General features: G+C 41.1%; 1 protein-coding gene across 5 annotated transcripts in view; it reads right to left on the bottom strand.

Annotated features, from left to right (window-relative positions):
• Nucleotides 1-418: 418 nt before the first annotated feature.
• Nucleotides 419-23,071, bottom strand: part of LOC110955462 (thyroid hormone receptor alpha) — a 135,448-nt gene continuing 112,795 nt past the window's right edge. For all 5 annotated transcript variants that reach the window (XM_051940988.1, XM_022200467.2, XM_022200468.2 and 2 more), the window contains 5 exons: nt 19,497-19,644; nt 17,260-17,465; nt 14,516-14,662; nt 11,355-11,613; nt 419-9,448 (listed from right to left, as the gene is read on the bottom strand). In XM_051940988.1, coding sequence (XP_051796948.1) covers nt 9,198-9,448; nt 11,355-11,613; nt 14,516-14,662; nt 17,260-17,465; nt 19,497-19,644 — 1,011 coding nt within the window. In that variant the 3' untranslated portion in view covers nt 419-9,197. The remainder of the gene's footprint in view (nt 9,449-11,354; nt 11,614-14,515; nt 14,663-17,259; nt 17,466-19,496; nt 19,645-23,071) is intronic.

Raw genomic sequence — 23,071 nt, 5'->3', positions numbered from 1 at the left:
ACTGAAGTTAAATTAAAAAAAAAAGGGACCATTGGAGACTTTTTGACATAATATATTCTGTGCAGAGGGTTCATATTTATATAGGAAGAGTTCATTTGCAAAACAGGTAACTCCGTTTTCAGAAAACTCATTTTTTTGTTGTTTAGTTGAGATAATAATAAAACTAATAATTTATTTGTTCTCTATTTTGTCATGGATTTTTCGGCTGAATCAAATCCACTCAGCTTCAGTTTGATTGATATTATCTCAAGTAAACAATAAAAAAAATTCTGAAAATGTATCAAAACGGAGTTATCTGTTTTTGCAAATGAACTCTTCATATTTTATGTTTCAGTAATTCTCCGTCGCTTCTGTTTGTGTGTTTATCACTTGTGTACCCAGAGACCCACTCAGCAGGACAGAGGCAAAGCAGCCAAACTGATATCAAATCATTTTATACTGTTGAAAATGAATTTCACATAGCCACAAACACAAACAGCTTTGAGCCATTAAGATGCCATTCTCTGATTGTGCCATGAATGATTTGTCACAGAAAACAAGACAAACAACAACCGTGCCCGGTACAAACCCACAACCAGCATTATTAAATACACCGTCAAGCTCTCGTCTGGGGCGCTTCGACCCACATCTCATTCAGCTTTACATTCAACACTGTGTTCTGCCAAAAAAAAAAAAAATCTATGGCTGCTTCGCAAACAGGAAATAGCCTTCTGCTCGTGCAGGGCCTCACGTGTCGTCTCTCGGATACGCTAATCAGGGCTACCGCGTAAAGTCAGTGTGGAGGGGAGCTGCAGGAAGCAACAAACAAAAACAAGAGAGGACATTCTCATCAGGGGAATAGTCGTCTGGGACTGTTCATGTTCAAGGCACAATTTACTGGCCTGTGTTTGAAATACACCAGATCCAAACTGCAGTGTGTATCTATGTTTGCTTTCGAGGAGATTTGGGGAAGATAACGTGCCATTCGGATTCTGTTTGCAGTTGTTGAGCAGAGGAGATTGTAATTTAAGCTTGCAGTAATTGCTTGGTTTGGCCAGACGACTCAGTGCGTCCTCCCTGTCCACGCTCGTCCCGATGAAGCTTCCGTCCTCTCTTGGTTTGTCAGGGAAGAACACACAGAGAAGGAACAAACATCTGCCAGCTGATGACACAGTAAACACTCAAAGCATGGCTTCATATTTCACGCTATCAAATCCGTAGAGCCGTTAACAAGTGCAGCAGTTTTCGAACATGTCTTGAGCCACAACATTGTCACAATGATGCATCTAACCTGAACACATCTCGTAAGCGTTTTACCAAATTCAACCGACATCTACAACACATTTATTCTGAGTGGTCATTTTTTTCCCCTCCCGTCTCGCTTACATTCCTGGGATGTGAAAAGGCTTCAGTCAGGAGCTCCAAACTAAACTTGTCAAGCCACCAATTTTTAACTCCAAAATTCTGGTGCCTCGTTGTAATCATCCTGACAGCGTGGTGTGCTCCTGTTTGCTTGAGACTGATCACTCAGGACGATGAGGTATGAAGAGTTGCATAAATCTTTTTTTTTTTTTTTTTGGTTTCAGTTGGGATTTTTTAAACTTTTTTATATTTTGTGTGGTGAGGCTTATTACCACTAAAAACACGATTCTTGCCACAACATTGACAGTTACATACGGCAGATCTACAGAACACACGGCAAGATGAACCCTGGTCTGAGGTCAGATTCAGATTTAGATCAAGACGTGAGCGGTGTTTCTTTTTTTTTTCTTCTTTTTTTTTGTTTGACCCAGATCAGGAGTAAGAGCAAACGCCCAGCTTAGCAAGTGATACAGCCCTAGCAACTGTGGAGAGCAGGGCCCAGGTTCAGCCTCGTTCAGTTCAGCTAAAGTCATGGATTTGACTGTAGAGACAGCTCTGTGTGTGTGTGTGTGTGTGTGTGTGTGTGTTAGGGGACTGAGTGAGAATTATTAGTGAGGACGCAGGGACAGCAATAAAAGTTCTGGGACACCATTTGGACGATCATTTAGTGAACTGTACATCAAGTTGTACCAATAATATTGCCATTATTATCATTATTATTATGAGATTTATTGTTTTAGAGGAAAGCACAGATTGTACTGATTGATTTTGAAGGTTAGTGCACACATAAGTGATTAAGAATTCTGTGAAAGATTTTGCTTTTTTTCACTGTATTTAGTGAAACTGTAGTAAAATGTTTTGTTCTGTGAGCTAAACAAGAAATTAAGCATATTTAATACTCATCTTTATGAGAATAATGTTTGTACAGACCTCCCCAAAAAGTTCTAACTCTACAAGTGCAAAGTGAAAATTTTCTTCGAAGGATTTAAAAATTTTTTTTTGTCCTTTCACAATAAGAGAGGGAGGACTGAGCTGTAAAAACATGAGAACTGAAGAAGCTCTGTGGCTCTCTGTTCCTTTAATACTTACTCTACGAATAAGAGTGCTTTTGGATTATTTGTATGAGCAGCCAACTGCTTGGAAGTGGAAATGGATACGTGTCAGATTAGCCCAAACGCTAGCTAGTTAGCTTTACATTTAAAAGTCTATGAATAACAAATCATCTGCTAGACCGAGAACATCTAGTGCTTGTTAGTCGTAAGTGCTTTTTCTTGTAAAAATACAAATTTCCCCAAATGTGGGAGCAGATTATGTTGATAATTAGCTCCTATTTTAGTAACAGCTAATTTAACAAGTGAAGACATCAGTCAGGCTGCTCAGAGCTAGATTCAAAGAAACTCGTATCTTGGAGAAAGTTATGAAAATCATCGCTAATTGAGACGGTTTTAAGGCCTAAAAGAAATCATAAAGTGGGGAATATTTTAGTGTCTCAGCTTATCACAGGAACCAGCTCACAGAAAGGCAGGAAGCATAAAATCCAGCTTCGTGTTCTGAAGATGAAGTCGTATATTTTGAATAATACAATTCACTTCTGTTAAGGCGCTTATTAAAGTGCTTGTGGACACAGCTCATCAGAATGTGTAATGTGACCAGCGGGTCATTCCTGAGCATCACTTTCAAAGTGTACTAATCAGGATGACCCTTGTAGCTGTTTTTTTTTTCCAGCTGAACTGAAGGTGGACTGAAGCCTGAGCCCTGCATGATGTCAGAGCACGATCTACCACTGCACCAACCATGGTCTGAAAGTGCATTTACAGCCATTCTCACACTGAAGCATCATCACAGATAGACAGAAATCCACTTACCAAGAAAATCAGATGCAAATTAATAACGACATGAAAGAATAATCATAAAACAGCTGTTTTCTCTACCCAAAACAAAGTCACTTCATCCCTGGCTTTACATCACTCAGGATTTTCAGTCCTCACACCACAAGTCTTTTACAAACATACTATAGTGTTTTGTTTTTTTTTTTTTAAATCAGTAGCTGTCTGTCACACGATCTGGGTTTTAAACTCTCATCCACCCTAGAATAAGCAGAACAACGAACACTTGGTGCACAACGAAAGCAACATCAACAACATCAAAAACAACATGAGTGTGGGACTTCACACCGTGTCTTTAATCGTACAATTTCAGTATTTTACATTCCACATGTGGACATTTTCCTGCAGGGATTGTTGTCTTTCTCCACCAAAGAGTGCTAGCATGAGTTGGGGCAGGTGAAAGGAAGGAGGTGCACACTGAGAGGAGAGAGAGAGAAATAAACAGAAAAAGGAGTTCGGGGTGTAAATTAGAGGGAAGACTGAAAAAACAGGAGACTGGAATGGGAACGTGAGGTTTGGGGGGGCGTAGATGTGAGGATGTTGGCTTACAGATGTTTTCCCTGGGTAAGTAATAAAAGCAGTAGTTGTACTGTTTCAGTGTGGTTCTTAGAGTTTCGTGCCGTGCTGCAGAGGCAGAGCTTCACGTGAAGTTCACATTTTAGTTTACTGTAAACGTAACATAAGCCTAACTTTAATCTAAGAGACCGAGAGAGGAAACACAATTCTGTGGTCACGGTGCGGAAAACACGGAGACTTTGCGGTTTATTGGAAGTGAAACAGGGTGCAACTCCTGAGGCAAACCCTAACGGCCTCAGTAATGCTGCTTATTTCAAACAATGCTTTATTGCCACAAGAAAAATAGTTTTTTGACTCTGTGGCTCTGACAGCTGGAGGCATTTCAATGCTGCTCATCCTGTAAAACTGCCATGACATGTTTAATCATGCAGAGCAAAATCGATTATCGTTTTAGGAAATAAAGGAGAACCTTTCTTGAATTCCTCTCTCATGTTCGCAGGGCAAGGAGGTTATGAAGCCAGAGAAGATAGAACAAGCACTAGTTTGTCGCAGCATCTTGAGTTGTCTGGCGGACAACGTGTTGCTGTGACGACGAGGTCACACAGTCAGGAAATGAGCGCACTGTCCAACCTAGTCCGTCACAAACGTCACCGTTAACAGACCTAAGTGGAGCTGCCTGCTGTCTGAACATAGCAGTGTGATGGCGTTGACGTCCAGGTATAATGGCTTTTTGGTGAGGAGGAGGAGGATGGTTGCTGTCTCTCTCTGCTATGCTGGTGCAACTGATCATGGCTGAAGGCAGTGTGCTCTGTGGTGCTGGTGTGTTTCTTTTAAGAGGACAGGGAGAGGATTTCTCCGGTGATCATTTGGCTGAGAAAGAGAGAGACAGAGAGGCTGAGCTGCCAGCTCCAACCCAGATCTCGAATCATGACGCCGAGCTCGTCTCTACGGTCTCTGAACGGGAAAAAAGAGATGCAGGAGCGAAGTCATCAAGGTGGGAGGACTATGGAGGGTAGTTGGTGATCACCACAAGGCAAACAAGCATCATAATGCATCATATCATCTGAAAATAAACATAAATATTATAGATATTATATTACAGCTGAGTACAGTGACTTCTGACACCCTCTGCTACATGATTGGTCAGACAGATTCATGATCTGATTGGAGCTGGCAGCGCAAATTCAGCCCCTGATAGCTCTAATGCCACATGTAACATTAATACATATATATATATATCTGTATATATACTCCATATCTATAAATATATGATTCTATATACTGTATAGTGAGTATCTGTATTACGACCTCTGTGAGGCACATTGACATGTATGAATTACTAAGCCATCAGTTCCCTGTCTGAGCCATGACCTGGTGGCAGCATGGCTCTTTCATTCACAGTGATAGTGAGCAGAGTACAAACACAGCGAGCCAGGAGACGGCCGGCGTGGACCTGTACAGCTCGATCAACCTATTGCTGTGTGTGTGTGTGTGTGTGTGTGTGTGTGTGTCCTTATCCCTGTGTAATCAGCACGTTCGACTGAAATACCCTGCAACATACATTAGTAACACTGAGCGTGGCGACGCCTAAAGGCCGTGTCACAGTCCTGGCGTGTTCCAACATGTAATCAAGAGCTAACGGACCGTGTGTGTGCTTGTGTGTCCGAGAGAATACCGTTAAGACTGCTACAGACAGGCAGAAACAGGACAGATGCTGGGGGAGGGATAGAGGAAGGAATTCAGGGCTGCTAAGGGATACAGACATTGTGTTTTTAGTGCAACATAAAAAACCTGATAATTATTTGTAGTGGATGGCATTTTGGGATATGGTTGGTGGAGATCTTTTCAGCAGTGATTAATTCACGTTGTAAGTTTCTGGGATAGGACAGTCGCCGAGGACGTCTCCAGAGAGCTCGTCCGTCTCTGCTGCGACCGCTGCGAGGGAAGGATCTGAAGATGTACTATCGGGGCCGTAAACCTGCGCGAGGTTTTTCCCGTGGCTCGGCCTGGACTCATCGCCACCGCTGCACGCTTGCCGTTCCCCTCACCTCGACCGGGATGAAACCGTATCCACAGGCGAGTGCTGCTGATTCACTTGTTGTTTATTCACCTCCCAGTCACCACCCACAAGAGTTGGCCTGACCCGAAAGGGCCAAAATGGCTTCAACTGGAGTCCCAGCTTCCAGCTGTCGTTCTCCCCTGACAGTTACCTGTAAGTTCAATCGGCACACAGTAATGTCATTTTCAGGCTCCCAAATAAAAACAGAACTCAAAGTGACTCTTGGTCCCCGGTGGTGTTTGATAAAAACGAAAAAAAATAAGGGAGAAAATTACAAAAACTGCCTTGTCAGCCGTCGGTAGTTGATCCATGGCCCGTTTAAAAGACTCGCTGCTCACCGCTGGAGGAGCAGCACCCACAGGGTCCATGCTGGCAATTAGTTTGTGCACCGTGTACATATATATGTATATTTACGTATCTGTACATGTGTGTGTGTTGCAGACAGAGGGGCAGCTGCTCTGAGATGAGAGGTGAGGTAGAATCTGTCGGTTTCAGGCGGGACTTGAAATGGATGCAGGCGCCGGAGGAGGGGGTCTAAGTACCACCGTCCTCTCCCACCACCAAGTGCTAGTGCTGAACCTACCACGAGACGAGGGAGAGCTGAGGAGGTGGAGCTACGGAGCGATTAACTGAGAAAAGACGTGCACACGTTGACAGACAGAGAGTGTGTGTGCAGCCCGGCGGTTATTCAGGACGACGACGAGAAAAGCAACACAACAAATGAGGTAATACGTCAGAAAACAGCTGAACGGGCGAGTGTGAGGTATTGAAAACAGGAGGTATGTGTGAGGTATTCCAGCTATATATAAATATAAGTCTGTTGTAAGCTATAGTTAGTAAAATAACAATATGATAGACTTTTTCATTTTCTGATGCAAAAGTATAAGATGTTCTAACCGGTGCTTTCTGTAAACATTAAATTAGGAATGAGGTAACGACGTGGTTTCTGTTCAGCACAGAGAGGGTGGAGAACATACGCCGTCTGAGCTCCAACAGCCTCAACTGAGTGAACAGACTTGGAAGTGTGTAAGAAGCAGCCATGATGAGAGCTGCTCTGATTCTCTAAATGCAAAGGAAAGCTTCTTCAGTGCTTCCTCCTTTAGCATGGACGCTGGACCTTCCTCTGAGAAATTCAACACAATTCCTTGCAGCCACAGCATTCAAAGCGACACACTATCCACCGCAACACGACGACACACCCTAATGTAAGGGCAGTCAGATGATTTTAGCACCGTGGTCGTCTTTTCTTACGTTCTCCTGATTTCTCCTTAACGTCTTTTCTTGATTTTGTGACTTTTTCATTGAGGTCAAAGTGAAAAATGTTTGGGAAAACACAGAGGATGTAATATTGACTATTCGAACTCGACTTTGGATGATCCTGACAGCAAAAAGCCACAGCAGGAACTTCATTTAATTGATTTTTGGCCACTAGGGGGCAGCAGAAACAGAACACTGATGGAACTACATCCAGCAATGGCTCAACAGCGCCAATTTAAAGTAGTGGTTTGGAGTCCAATTAGAATTCTGTTTGATGGCAGTGTTGGTCTCCACCACCTCCTGAAGGAAATATTCTTAGACTACTAACATTTTCAGCGACTATACTTTTAGGTTTGGAGCGTTGTTGCTACAAACAGCCGCTGCTATCAACGCTGTATCTGCACAGTGGTGAAAAATGAGCTGAGGGGGACAAACATTAAGCGGCACAATTAGTTCTAAGCACGAAGCACGGCTGAGGTTAATAGGAAAAGGTTTTTAAGGTAGCTCCAAGTGTTGAAGGAAGTTAAATTCTGACCTGATGAAAAGATATTAGAGTTCATCCACTGGGAGGGTTTAATGGAAATTAATCAAATAGCTGTTAAAATATATTACTCTGGACCCATGTTCAGCATTTTGGGACTCATGCCTAATTGCTTTGTTGGCAAGAGTTTAGTGAGAAGATTGATATGATTTTTTTTATCCATCTGCCACAAGACATTAGCTTAACTTCGCTCAAAATTCAAAACGAAGAAAGGAGTTTCCTGACTCTGTCCAAAGATAATCAAATGCTCCTGTATCAGACTGACAAATAGTCCGGCATTTAACTTCTATTAAAGCATAAATTGTTGGAATTACACTTTAGACAGATCCAAGCTAACGGTTTGTTTTCAGTCTTTGTGCAAAGCTAAGCTAACTAGCCGCTGGCTGTAGCCTCATGTTCACCCATACAGGCATGAGGAAAACCAAACTTCTCATCCAACTTTCAGCAAGAAAGACAATTTCTCAGAATATTGGACGTAAGCTGGATGTCAATACTTGCTTTCTTTTATCCGACGAGCACTGAATTTCCCTTTGGGGATGAATAAAGTGATTCTGATTCTGATGTAACTACACTCCCTCTTTAGTGATCACAGAAAGCACCACAATGTTCATGACCTCTTGTAACCTTTAATCCACAATAATAATACCTATGACTGCAGTTAGAAGACGTATGTGTGTCTAAATAATACATTATAGATACAGGCTTCATAAGAAATGTTTCCACTCTATTGTGTACTAGCAAAGAGGTACGTGGCTAACTGAGAACTCTGTGGCTCCATGTTTTCTAGTGAAACTACCGCCACCCAGTCAATAAATGAGGAAACACACTTTACTAGGCATGAGGTAATAGTGTAGGGGTGGGTTTTGTACATGTACATCGCGTGTGTTTGCGTGCGTCTGCGAGACAGAACCAGAGAGAGGTCAGTACGCGAGGGAGGTAGGTTGACGAACACTCACAGAGCCATGAGGGTTTGGGCCGCAAGCGCAGACGAACGACGCATTCCAGCCAAGGAGATGCAAGGGAGGCGGGAGTTTGGAGGGGTGGGGTTGTCTGAGGAGCTAATGGTCAGGTCCCAGAGATCAGATAAAATGACACTTGTCTGAGGTGTTGGTGGGTGTGCAGCTAGTAGAGACTAAACCAAGCCCCTCAGTTTGCATTAGGAACATTATAGCTGTTTGTCCGTACAGCTGCTAAAAGAGAATAGATGTGATTCATGTTTGCATATAGATAGACTTTACTTTTATGGCAGTGCGTTTTAAATCTCTGAAGATATATATAAACCTTTACAATTCTTGTACTCTGCGTGTGTGTGTGTGTGCACCTCTCTGAATGACAAAAAGCGTAGCCAGATTGCCAGCGTGTTTCTGCCGGATGATGTTGATGTGTGTTTGCTGGTGGTGGGCGGTGGGTCTCGTGAGTGTTTGACCAAAAGAAAAAAGAAAAAAAAAGGGCCAAAAAAAAAAAAAAAAAAAATTGAGTTCACAGGGCACAATCTCATTGAAGAAAAATAAAAAATCCAGTTTTTCTTCTCCTCTTGTCCTTCATCTACGCTTCCTCTTCTACCATTCGTGTTTCCTTTCAGGAGGCGACGTTAAAGTCAGACTTCCTGGTCCTCGAAGATCTCCAGGAAGAGCGGGGGAAACAGTTCGTTGGGACACTCCACCTTCATGTGGAGGAAGCGGCTGGCATGGCACGCCCCGATCATGCGCAGGTCCGTCACCTTCATCAGCAGCTTGGGCCAGAAGTGGGGAATGTTGTGCTTGCGGTAGTTGATGTAGTGCTCGAATGCCAGCAGGTAGGACTCTTGGCACTGTTCGATCTTCTCCACACTGGTCAGCCCTGAACGGTCTGTGGAGACGAGGAAGAGAGGAAAAATTATCAGGGATGTCCGATATTGGCTTTTTGGCCGATAACAGATATGCCGATATTGTCCAACTCTCATATTCCAATTCCGATATCGACCGATACCGATATCTGTGGACTATTTAACTAATTTTAGGTAACATCACATATCTCCTGTAGTGGAATTAACACATCATGTATAATTTTATTGTGATGCCCCATTGGATGCATTCTCAAATGCAACAAGGCTTTCCCAGATGTAAACATTTTCTGTGCAAAATAAGAAAACCACTTCAACTTCAGCTATGGAAAAAAATGACATTTATGCCATTTTAATTTATTTTTTATTGCCTAAAACAACAGTTCACACTCTCCCTCGCTCTCTCTATGAGTCCAGTAAATGCCGGCGAAATCCATGCATTTTTTGATCGGTTTTCATGACAGGCAACAAATGATATTGACCGATATTACATTTTTATACCAATATCAGGCCGATAATATCAGACATCCCTAAAAATTATGTGACACTGGATGCTGCAGGCTATTTTTTGTGTAAATATATATGTATATATATGGACATTTAAACATCTGAGCAGAAATGCTAGAAATATATTTTTTTAATGCTTGAATAGGGTTGGTCTATCGGTGTGGCTCCTGTTCTTTTAACTTCCTTTAAACTGTGATACCGTAAGAGGCAGCGGTGCCTGACTTACATGTTAAACAGTGCACATTACAATTCTGCAGCTGCTGATTTATGCTCACTTTAAAAAAGACAAGAAAATATTTTAAAGTCTAATGCGAGGTCAAAAACTGTCCCGATTCACATTTCTACTCATAATCTTTCATGTTTGCTTAACAAACCCATTTCCGTCTATCACATCCCATTTATCATTTAATTTCTTACAACAAATAACAAATAAATGCTCAGAATGTCACTAAAACTGACATCAAATCATAACACAAAAAAGATGTACATTACCTTAAACCAGGAAAGTGTGCAATTATAACTTGCAATAAACACAAAAAAAGTGGCTCGAACACAAAGTGCAATGTAAAACACGGACAGAGAAACAAATCATTTGTCTTAAATGTCACTGAAGCTTCTCTGAAAACGACATTAAGGAAAAGCAGCAGCTGAAAAGATCAGATCTGTGAATACCGCTCAAATGAATACATGACAGAAACATAAACGCTGTATTTTTATCACATTATACACCTCATTTTCTCCTCGGGCTGGCTTCCAAAGATATATCAGGCCATCGCTCTTCATTTCAAGTTTACTTAATTTGACCCTCGGTGTTTTTGTGGTGGTGTTTCAGAAAATGTCTGGGAATTTATTGTGTCCAAGATTACAGCAGATTAGACGAGATTCATTCTGATCGTTTTACAGGATTTAAAAACAAATCTGCAATTTATGAAGCAGTCATTTTTATAAATGATGATTTTATTTGTAATAATAACCAATAAAGTACTTTATTTTATACCAAAATGTTAAAAGTCTTGGAGCAGAATGACACACAGAGTGGTACTCAGTCATGTTCTGAATGTGGAAAATAGGTAGAGTCTTCTTTTATTCTTGCAATGACTGGTGTAAAGAAAGAACAAATTTTGTTGCATCACAAAACGTTTACGTAAACTGAAAAACATGAATTCTGTGAACCACTGAAGTGATCTCAGAAGCAGCTGATCCTTCACTTGCATTATTTATGAGTTAGTTATTGAATATTTTACTCTGTCTTTGCCAGGATCTTTTATCTGAACTTACAGAAAACCTCTGTTTCAAAGAAGTCCGGTAGGAGCGGACAAAACAAATGCAATCCCTGCACAAGTCCAACCCCAGAAGTAGCATCAGTATTTAGCTCACATCTGGATAATTTAACAGTCTCTTCAGTATGTAACATTTCTACCTCACCTGAGCTCATGAGCAGCACAGCCTGCATCAGTGCCACCTCCGAGTCATCCAAGTTAAATTGCGCCAGGCTCTTGCCCAGATCAAAGATGGCGTCCGACACCACGCCCAAACCGCCGTTTTTCAGTTGCTCACGTTTTACCGCCATCTCGCCGTTTAGCGTTAGCGTCTCGCTGTCGGGGTCGTAGCGTACGGCTGCACGCAGCGACATGATCTCCATGCAGCAACCCTTCAGCAAGATGATCTGGTCTTCACAAGGCAGCTGGGAAACGATTATTAGGGGGAAAAAAGACAGGAAATGACAAATACATTAAGGACTTCAATCTAAAAGACAGATTTTATTAGAAACGTATGAACAAAAATTAGCCAAAAGAGGAGTCCACAATCATCTGTGTTTTTGAACTTTTAGGTAAAATGATGGCTGGCAACAAGCTAAAAATTAGGGATGTCTTATATTGGCTTTTTTGCAGATATGCCGATATTGTCCAACTCTCAATTACCGATACCGATATATGTGGGCTATTCAACTAATGTTAGGTAACATGACATATCTCCTGTGGTGGAATTAACACATCATGCCTCATTTTATGGTGATGCCCCATTGGATGCATTCTCAAATGCAGCAAGGCTTCCAAATGTAAACATTGTCTGTGCAAAATAAGAAAACTATTTCAAGTTTAGTTATGGAAAAAACACATTTATGCCATATATATGCTTTTTATTTGTCTCAAACAACAGTTCACACTCTCTCCCTCTCCTTCCCTCTATGAATATGGTAAATGCTGGTAAAATCCAGGAATTATTTTATCGGTTTTCATGACAGGCAAAAAAAAAAAGATAACGATATTGACCGATATTACATTTTTATGCCATTATCGGGCCGATAATATTGGTGGGTTGATATTGTCAGACATTCTTACTAAAAATATCATTAAAGCTGCACCGACCTGCAATTTTCCATTAACCATCAGCTATAAAGTGTTTGTTTACACGTTTAGCCTAACAGTTGTTTGAAGGTGTGACATGTTAGTGCCGTGTTTCTGCTGCCCTCACGTGGCCACAAAGTTACATTTATACCGCATTAGAAACTACACCATCAGGCACAATAATAAAACCACTAACAGGTGAAGTGAGTAACATCGGTGATCTTGTTGCAGTGCAGTGTTCTGCTGGGAAACCTTGGGTACTACGAGGAACACCTCTAAATGTTATGCAGTTTAATGCACTTCTACAACGACTTCAGTAAAAAAGTGGAATTCTCACCTTGGAACAGAAACTGAAAATGTGGAAGAACTGTTTTCAGAGCTGTTGTATTCCATCACACAAGTGTACCTAATAAAATGGCCACTGAGTACATTTTATGAAGTTACATTTCTCCCAAAATTTGTGAGTGCTGGCTGAAAATACCGTTCGTTGTTATAGAGAGAGAAGTTACTTTGCCAGGTTTGAAAGTTTTCATCATGTAGGGATAGACAGGTTTCTATTAGGGCTGTGACTAACGACGTGTTGACGAATCGTCTGAGCACGATACGTCATCAAAAGAGGAGGTGAGCGCGCAATGCAACAGAAATCTCCGTCCGACCGGAGCGCGGAACACGGACGGACATCAGCGCTGCATCGTGTATATATTATGTATGCACGATGCAGCGCAGATGTCCGCGTTTAGATACAGCTGTATAGTAAACACTGACATCCGCGCTTATGATAGATCACGGATGTCCGCGCTGCATCATGCGTACATAATATATAGCGTCGATGTCCGTCCGTGTTCCGCGCTCCGGTCAGACACTGATTTCTGTTGCATTGCGCGCTCACTTCCGCTTTTGATGACGTATCGTGCTCAGACGATTCGTCGACGCGTCGTTAGTTGCAGCCCTAGTTTCTATTTTAAATCTGCAACTGGTTATTTTTACTGACTGACTCTTCTTCAAATATGATAAATCTATCTTTAAAATGCACCGTAAGATGTGGTATCATCACCTTTTTTCCCCTCTGTTTCCTTGCAAAGAAATGGTTCTACTCGTCTATTCACAACAAATCCCCTGCCACGTTTTATGTAACCGGGAAGCCCCTACAATATACATGACTGCACTCAGTTAGGCAGAACACAGGCGAGAGCACGCAGACTCGCTCACGGATCATTTGCATAGAGAGCAGAGCGGCATCAGCGAGCAGTGACTCATCACTTCATCCAGAGCGAGGCCGGGGAGGAGGGATGGTTTATTATTTGGTGTAATCCCAGTGGATGAACAGCGGGACAAAGGCTGCAGATGGAGGAAGTGCCCACTCAATAAGGTTAACGAGCTTGTTCATGTGCTAACAGTGCAATATATCTACTGTCTGCTTTAAAATCAGCACAATGGAACCATAACATTCGTAGTAGATACACAGAACGACAGCTATAAATAAAGATGTCTCAATCTAAATCCACTGGTGACTATAAAGTACCTTCTACGTATGTTTATTACTCAGGGAATTGTGAGTGAACAGCTTGTGACTAAAAAGCATCTGTAGGTAGAAGGGGAGATTTAATATAAGAAAAAAAGATTCAATCGCAGTTTCATGGAAGGTTTAAACGATTAAATGCAAAACAATCCGTCCTGGAAGTTGCGAGTCTCCACGGATCGGATTTGTTTTTCCAGCAAATCTCACAGTCACTTGATTGGACTGAGATTTGGGGAGTTTGGAGGCCAAGCCAGCACCATGAACTCAGGAAATGCGACTGCCATAAAGACGTGTACGTGGGTGGGAATCTAAGGTTTCCCAGCAGAGCATTGCCCAAAGCATCACATGTCTTGGGATGCACTTATCCATCCATCCAACCTTCTTTCATCGCTCCACGATCCAGCTACGCAAGTGTTTTTGTTGGTGAAGGATCAGCGCAGCATTCTGACCAATTTACACTTTGTACTTTAGTTCGTAGTACAGAGTGAGTCGCAGTCTTCTAAGTGTGATGTGGAAAAAGTAAGATTAGGCTCAGAGGTTAATGTTAAAGACTCAACAATTACTTTTTATGAAGGGTTTCTGATTGGTCAGTTGATTAGGAAGTGATGTGTTTCACATGTATGCAGGGCAAACCAGCCTCAGAAATCATTTTGAACTGGTTTCTGAGGCTAATGATAAACTGTTTGCAGCTGATTTTAACCCACAGTCGGAACATTTACCTCTGAAAACATCGGCAACTTCTTGGCAAAGTCGACGACGCGAGTGATGGCGGGGGTCATGATCTTGGTGAACTCGCTGAAGGCTTCCAGGTCCACCTTATCCCCGTCTGACGTGGGCACCATCGGACCCTGGCCGATATCATCCGGCTGGAAACAAGACGTCACACATGTAAGCGAGTCACAAATGTCAGAAGGAATATTTGCTGAGTAAAAACCCTGAGTTTTGGTTGAAATCTCAGTGAGGTCATCTCTACTTTTCTTTGGACTTTTTACGATGAATTCTTGAATTTCGCTTTTGTTCCGGAAAGTTAGAAGAAACTTGTGTCGCAGTGACGGAACACTAATAGGAGAAAAGCCTGACATTTCAAAGACATTGCTCATTAAAAGGCCTACAGACTCACATGGCAACAGTCTGGAACCAATTAAACACCACTGGTCTATTAAAAGAAAGTACAGCTAGAAGAGAGAGTTTCAGAGAAAATTGGGACGAACATAAGAGTTCAACAGGGTATTGTAAAGATGTCGCGTATCAGGCCACATCGCAGAACAACAAGGGCAGAGGCAGCCGGTTTACACGGCTGCAGTGACACCAGCAAACTGTGTGAATATCTAGTTACACACGTGGACAAAATTGTTGGTACCCCTCAGTTAAAGAAGGAAAAACCCACAATTCTCACTGAAATCACTTGAAACTCACAAAAGTAACAATAAATAAAAATTTATTGAAAATTAAATCATCAAAATCAGCCATCACTTTTGAATTGTTGATTAACATAATTATTTAAAAAAACAAACTAATGAAATAGGGCTGGACAAAAATGATGGTACCCATAACTTAATATTTTGTTGCACAACCTTTTGAGGCAATCACTGCAATTGAACGATTTCTGTATTTGTCAATGAGCGTTCTGCAGCTGTCAACAGGTATTTTGGCCCACTCCTCATGAGCAAACAGCTCCAGTTGTCTCAGGTTTGATGTCTTCTCCAAATGGCATGTTTCAGCTCCTTCCACATATGTTCAATGGGATTCAGATCTGGGCTCATAGAAGGCCACTTTAGAATAGTCCAACGCTTTTCTCTCAGCCATTCTTGGGTGTTTTTGGCTGTGTGTTTTGGATCGTTGTCCTGTTGGAAGACCCATGACCTGCGACTGAGACCAAGCTTTCTGACACTAGGCAGCACATTTCTCTCCAGAATGCCTTGATAGTCTTCACATTTCATCGTACCTTGCACACTTTCAAGACACCCTGTGGCAGATGCAGCAAAGCAGCCCCAAAACATTACTGAGCCTCCTCCATGTTTCACCGTAGGGACAGTGTTCTTTTCTTCGTATGCTTGGTTTTTGAGTCTATGAACATAGAGTTGATGTGCCTTACCAAAAAGCTCCAGTTTGGTCTCATCTGTCCAAAGGACATTCTCCCAGAAGCTTTGTGGCTTGTCAACATGCATTTTTGCAAATTCCGGTCTCGCTTTTTTATGAGTTTTTTTCAGCAGTGGTGTCCTCCTTGGTCGTCTCCCATGAAGTCCACTTTGGCTCAAACAACCACGAATGGTGCGATCTGACACTGATGTACCTTGGCCTTGGAGTTCACCTTTAATTTCTTTGGAGGTTGCTCTGGGCTCTTTGGATACGATTCGAACGATCCGTCTCTTCAATTTGTCATCAATTTTCCTCTTGCGGCCACGTCCAGGGAGGTTGGCTACTGTCCCGTGGGTCTTGAACTTCTGAATAATATGAGCCACTGTTGTCACAAGAACTTCAAGCTGTTTAGAGATGGTCTTATAGCCTTTACCTTTAAGATGTTTGTCTATCATTTTTTTTCGGATGTCCTGGGACAATTCTCTCCTTCGCTTTCTGTTGTCCATGTTCAGTGTGGTACACACCTTTTCACCAAACAGCAGGGTGACTACTTGTCTCCCTTTAAATAGGCAGACTGACTGATTATGAGTTTGGAAACACCTGTGATGTCAATTAAATGACACACCTGAGTTAATCATGTCACTCTGGTCAAATAGTTTTCAATCTTTTATAGAGGTACCATCATTTTTGTCCAGGCCTGTTTCATTAGTTTGTTTTTTTAAATAATTATGTTAATCAACAATTCAAAAGTAATGGCTGATTTTGATTATTTAATTTTCAGTAAATTTTTATTTATTGTTACTTTTGTGAGTTTCAAGTGATTTCAGTGAGAATTGTGGGTTTTTCCTTCTTTAACTGAGGGGTACCAACAATTTTGTCCACGTATGTATTTCCCATCTGCAAGGGATTTATGATAAGTTCAATCTGCTGTATACTTTTTAACTCCCTACCTCTGTTTCTGGTTATATTTACTGAACATTTGGACAAATTAAACTTGTGCTTAGCTGGCTGCTAGCCATTCATGTTAGCAAAGCGTCCATGGATGCACAGACAGCCGTCGCTGGATACTTTGACAGTGAAGGAAACTTGATAATGTAATGATCTTTGGGAAAACTCTGGAGTTACTTTGTTCAGTGGTTTCTAAGCAGATTTCTGATGTTTTTCTGAAGTGAACATCTGTGGCAAATCGTGTGCACAGACTTTCAGAGCATCTTCTGTTCCCCCACTGCTGCTGTTAAATCTGAACCAGAGGAATAAAGGCCAGCATGATGTAAAATTCTGCAACCAGTACTGAATAAACATCACTGAACTGAACTGACTTTCATATGAAGGATTTCTATTCATTATTCTGCATCGGTGCTCTGAACGGAAACCAAAGGCTCACCATGAACTTGCGCTTCTGTTTCCAGCTGGAGCCCTGGGCGTTGGTGTGCCGGTGGGCCTCCGTCGCCATCCTGATCAGCTCCCACTCTGCCGTGTCCGGCTCCGGCCGAACCTGCAGCGTTTTCACCATCTCCTCCCTCTTCCTCTTCTCTCGGTTCTCCTCGATCAGACGCCGTTTGGCCACGCGCTTGCTCTCGTCCAACACCACTGAAGGTAGGAAGGTGGGGAGTTAATACAGCAAAGCAGTTATGGACTTTACATAAATATGCTGTTTCTGTCTTTGGTGCCATTTAAACCAAGGGTCATCAAAGTTTAATGCTTCCTGTGTGTGTCCACCCATCAATCGTTCCATTAAAAACCAGAAATGTCAACCTCATGGTGGCACTGGAAGGAAAGTCAGAGGTTTATCAAGACAAAGGACATTATTTGTATTGCAGAGGTTGAAATATTTTCAATATAATAATTATCAACTCTCCATTTTACTGTATAATGCAGATTTTAATGATTCCATTAACCTCAAAGGGCATGGTTAATAGACATTTATGCACTGTGGTTTGATGACTCATTCTCTGAGTGCTTCACACAGCTCCTCCAACATGAGTACTAAGAGCAAATTCTACGAGAAATGATCACTCCTTTCTGGCATAAATGAAATGATTTTCATTTCATTAACCACGCCTGACGTGTACGTCAGCGGGGTTACTGCATTCGCTTCGGTATCTGGCTGGCTGGGTAAGTATGTAAGTATGTATGTATGTATGTCCGTTCAGATAGCTCTGCAAGTGCTGAAGTCAGGATAATCAAACTTGGCACTAAAGATCGGTCTAAGGTCCCCTGCTCAGTCGTGGAGTTAGAGGTCAGCAGATCAAGGTCAAGGTCACAGGGGTCACTAAAAGCTACATGGCGGTAGGGGCTGCACAGTGACAACCAGTAGATGGCGTGGTTCTGCCATCTACTGAGGGCTTGTCTAGTTTTGATTTGTTTCACATGCTGACAGCAAAAGTAGAGAGTAATCCAAAAGAAATAGTGTTAGATTACATCCAAAATCTTTTATCTCCCTTGCAGTAGTTGCAAACTTTAGAGAAAATGCAGCTTCTATGTCAGGTTTTAGGAGAACAGCTGATGGAGTCGTTCTCTACCAGGCTACGAGTCAACTGAAAGTCAAGGCTAAAACCAAAGAGCTTCAGAAGCTGCTATTATAATCCATCACTGAGAAAGTTGTGATTGTGGCTGCTTACAAGGTGGAGAAAAGACATATCCAAGTGTTTTCAAGTGCCAGTGCACCAAAGAAGTTCCACACTGTGAAAAATCTCAAAGGGTGTCGAAGCCAAAAGTGGCCGCAGCACTGATAAGAGCAGTAGCCCTGGTCGATAAAAACTATCTAAGTAACTAATTAAGAGATGTCCACTGTCACACCTTTCACAGGTCTGGAACATCACCATGGAACTGCACGTCCTGTGATTCCAGGTCAACGCTCGATGCCTCTTTAAAACCAAAATAACCAACTCTATTGTGCCACGCTGCAGGAAAACCATGAATTTCTTGACAACTCATATTTCAGTCTGGACAAAAGCGGTGACCAACCAACCGACCACTAGCACACCGCCAAGCTAAAAATACTGTTTCTGTAAAGATGAAGCAGCTTTAGACTCATGGTCGTCTATTTAACCCTTGTGTCGTCCTGCAGGTCAAAGCTGACCCGTTTTAAAGTTTGAAAATGTGGAGAAAAAAATTATATTTTCATAGTGAAAATTTTGATGTCCACATTTCACCATTTTTTGGTGGAAAAAAAGCAATTTTAAAAATGTTTCTTAAGAACATTCACAAAAAAATCAACCAAAATCCACCAAATTTCGCTGGATTTTGGTTGATTTTTTTGTGAATGTTCTTAAAAAAATATCAGAAGTTTTACTGATATATATGGAATCACTTTACATATTTTTTTCTGGATTTTTTTTGGAAGGTTTTTTACTAATTTTTTGAAAATATTTACAAGAATTTTCTTGCAAACTTTGGGGGATTTTTAAGACAAAACTTTTAAATGAAACTTTTAAAGAATTATTGGAATTTTCCTCCTGAAGGTTTTGCAAATTTTCAGAAATTTGAGGAATTTTTTTGCTGAATTTTTGGATTTTTTTTCAGACAAGGAAACAGTATTTTTTTGGCGCCTGTGAATGAAGACAACAGGAGGGTTAAATACTTGCAGTGATAAGAATGCAGGAGTTTAGAAGAACTTACAGTCCATGGCCATGCCCACAGAGATGCACTTTTTGAAGCGGCACAGCTGGCACTGGTTGCGGGTGATCTTGTCGATGATGCAACAGCCTTCATATTTACAGGAGTAGGATGGATGGAGGTTCTTCTGGATGGTCCTGCGGAAGAAACCCTGGAGAGAACGAAGAAAAATGGAGAGGCAAAAGAACACAAAATCAGATAAAAGGGAATTTTTCGCATTATTCCGTAACCACAAAATTAAATCAGACCAATTAAATGTTCTTATGTTCCAATTGGCATAAAACAAGCGCATTAAACGGGTCGCATCACATGGCAGGCTGATGATTGCATGGCAGAGCCAGAAAGTTTGAGTAATGAAGAGGTGGCTCAACTGGAATGATACCATCTACAAAGACCTGATTTTAAACAGGCAAGAATGGTGGGAAAATGTGCTGTTATTTTGTAAATTTCTTCAGAAAACAACCCTGATCACTCTCCAGTCATCCTCACAAAAATCCATAAAAACTTTAAAGTCGCTGCTGGACAATAAAACTTCTGTACTCCTGTGTCTCCTCTGAGGGTAAACGTATGTAATTCCTGCTTCTCACCACCACTGCAGGGTTTCAGCGCGCCTGTTTCCCACGTGAGTGTGGCAGGAAGGTACAAGAATAGCTGATGCCATGTTTAGAGACGGTGGACAGGCTGCTCAGGGGGATGCCAGTCGTTGGATAACAGATCAGCAGCTTTACACCTGGCATCAAGGAGCCAAATCAGCGCCGTGTACAGCACTAAAGTAAGCACGAAGGAGAAAACTGGTGCTAATAATACAGAAGATGAAATGTTTATTTGAGTCAATATTTCTACACAAGTTCGATTTTGTTCATTGCGTACAACTTATAATTAGAAAGTCTAATGTAATTTCCCTAAATTCTTGGCATCTGTTTGCAGTAATGAGTTCATTTCCTGATCAGTAGCTCTAACTTCTTTGATTTTCTACTACTTGCCTGTTGCTTTTTATGATGTGCCAAAAACTGCAGTTCCTCGTAAGTCCACTAGAGGCCGGCTGCAAAAGTGAGTCAGTCCCCATAGAGCCCCATGTTAAATTGTCTAACTTTTCAGCAGAAATAAACATGTTTAAAATCTGCTACAAAGAACAGTTTTAGTTTCTTTTTAATTAATTTTCTTTTTAATGGCAACTGTACAGGGAGAGAGCATTTATTATACATCCATTTAGGTTGCACTAAGATTAAGGTTGGCAGTTTCTTTTTGCATAATTTGGCTGAAATTCCACACTAACTTTGCAGCAAATCCACTATCTTCAGGCTTTACACTGTATTTTTGCTAATCATGGAAGGGCAACTTCAGACAGAACAGGTGAGACAATATCCTCCTGAGAATCGAGGGGAAATGTAACTTGTTTTTGTGATTTCCTGCCTTTTTTGAACCAAAACAGCAACTCACAATTTCACAAAAAAGGCGATACTTCAACATCAAAATAGGCTGGAAAGAAAACAAGAACGGCAATCCATCCTCTAATGACATTTTAAGAAACTAAATTAAGCTGAACATGGAAATAAACTAAACTCTCAACATTCTATCTTGTCTCAGCATGAAAACAAAGTTCCCCTCATTCCACCCAATCACATGAGACATCATTTCGAAAGGCCAGGAGGTCCTCTGTTGAGCACATCGAGATTGAGTACAGTAGCTCAGATGATATAGATCAAAAACAAATGTCCAGTACAGAGGACAGAAATGAACGTGCCAGGTCTCAGGAGGATGTGAAGATGTGGCGGCACCTTGGGTTGGATGGTAAATTTTATTTTAAAGAGTTGGTTTTTAATCCTGTGTGATGCAATTATGTTGAATTTCTTAATATACAAAGCCGGTGTCACCACACAAGGCTCCTCAGGACACTTATAGGCAATGTCACAGAGTGTCAGCCATCTTTAAACAGTCTGTGATGCTAAGCTAACTGGCTGCTAACTCCTGTATTTCATCTACTGTTCACGATCCTGCCAAAAAAAAACTAATCGGCTCCAAACTAATCGTAGACAAGAAAAAATACATAAAGAGTTCATAGTTTGTACACAGGAGCACCAGATTTTCAGTCTGACTCACATTTGTAACCGCAAATTACAGAGATTTCATTAAAAAAGATGCTACATATTTGTGGTCCTCTTCCAAAGGTTTTCATTCTCGGTGGAAAACACCCGGGGCTGAGTGCCAGGTGAGTGGGAGACTCTGTTAATCTTCATCTTTTCATCGGATTTGTTGGCAATGCAAAAGTATACAGCGTGATGCCAGCTTTTTCCTTAAAATAATGAAATCAGAATATTTGAATCGGTCATGCTGCTCTGTCACATGAAGACACTTAGAAGCCTGAACTTGTGTAGGATGGACTGAGGAGTGACCTTAAAGCGGCAGCACGGCCGCTGTTTTTTAAATTATGCGGCTGTTTGTTGGTAACACGGTTCACAAGTTACACACCAATACTTAAATAATGGCAACACCACAGGGGTTAGCAGCAGCTCTTATCCTCTCCTAATTAGCAGCTTACATCAAGTAAACCTTCTGCTCATTTAAGAATCAGAAAAGCCTCTAACGCCAAATGAGTTTGCTCACATTTGACGTGGTGTACAGTTACAGTACTCAGCAGCAGCAACAGACAGGAAAAGGATAAATATGCTAATTTAAATCTGAGAAATCCATAATAAAAATGCTGTAAGTATGAGAAGTACTGTGTAGAAGTAAGTGTAAACAAAGACACACATTTGCTAAGAACGGTAATGAACTAGAGTGCAATTTAAATTGAGGCTATAATATTGTCCATGTGTTGGATTTTGCACCGGTGAGGAAGAAAAGATAAATTCTGCAACCACATAGAACGATGTTTGATCAACTCTGTAAGACCACAACGTAGAAAAAAAATAGCAAAAAACAAACAAAAAATATATGTACGTATGTAAACCAAAATATAGAACAAAATTAGAGAAATATAAAATAAAATTAGAAATCTCAATAATAAAGTCTCTATATATATGTAGAAATGAAAATATAGAAAAAATGCAAAATAAATAAATAAAACTAAAAAATCTAAATAATAATAATAATATAAACCCAAATATAGAAGAAAATGAGCAAAAAAACATTAAAAAATATATAAAATCTAAACAAAAAAAAAAGTTTTTAAAGAGTTTTAGCTTTAATAGCTTTGGTTGGAATATCCGATTAAACAAAGACGTTCGTTACAAACTGACGGATTAACACAAAAAGCTTCTGTGATAATTCATTCATCTAATCCTAATGAATAAATGAGCTCCAATAAAACTTCATCCACAAACATTTCATTTCTACATCCTCTCTTGTTGATGCTTTATTTTTTAGCTCCACTTCTGACTGCGGCAGCCTGAGATCGGTTTAAAAACCACCTCCCTGCTGTCAGACTTTCAAACATGTTGATGTCAGCTGTCATTTCAGCGTCAGATCAACTCCCTCCACCTGCTGTCAGAGCCGTCAGGAGCATGTAAAACCTGACAAACACACTCTTCTTGTACTTTTCCTCTTGTATGATGTGAGAATTTGCGAAGGGTAAAAAC

The sequence above is a fragment of the Acanthochromis polyacanthus genome, chromosome 21 (genome assembly GCF_021347895.1).
Source record: "Acanthochromis polyacanthus isolate Apoly-LR-REF ecotype Palm Island chromosome 21, KAUST_Apoly_ChrSc, whole genome shotgun sequence".
Classification (NCBI taxonomy): Eukaryota; Metazoa; Chordata; class Actinopteri; family Pomacentridae; genus Acanthochromis; species Acanthochromis polyacanthus.
This window is presented reverse-complemented; position numbering and strand designations above follow the sequence as displayed.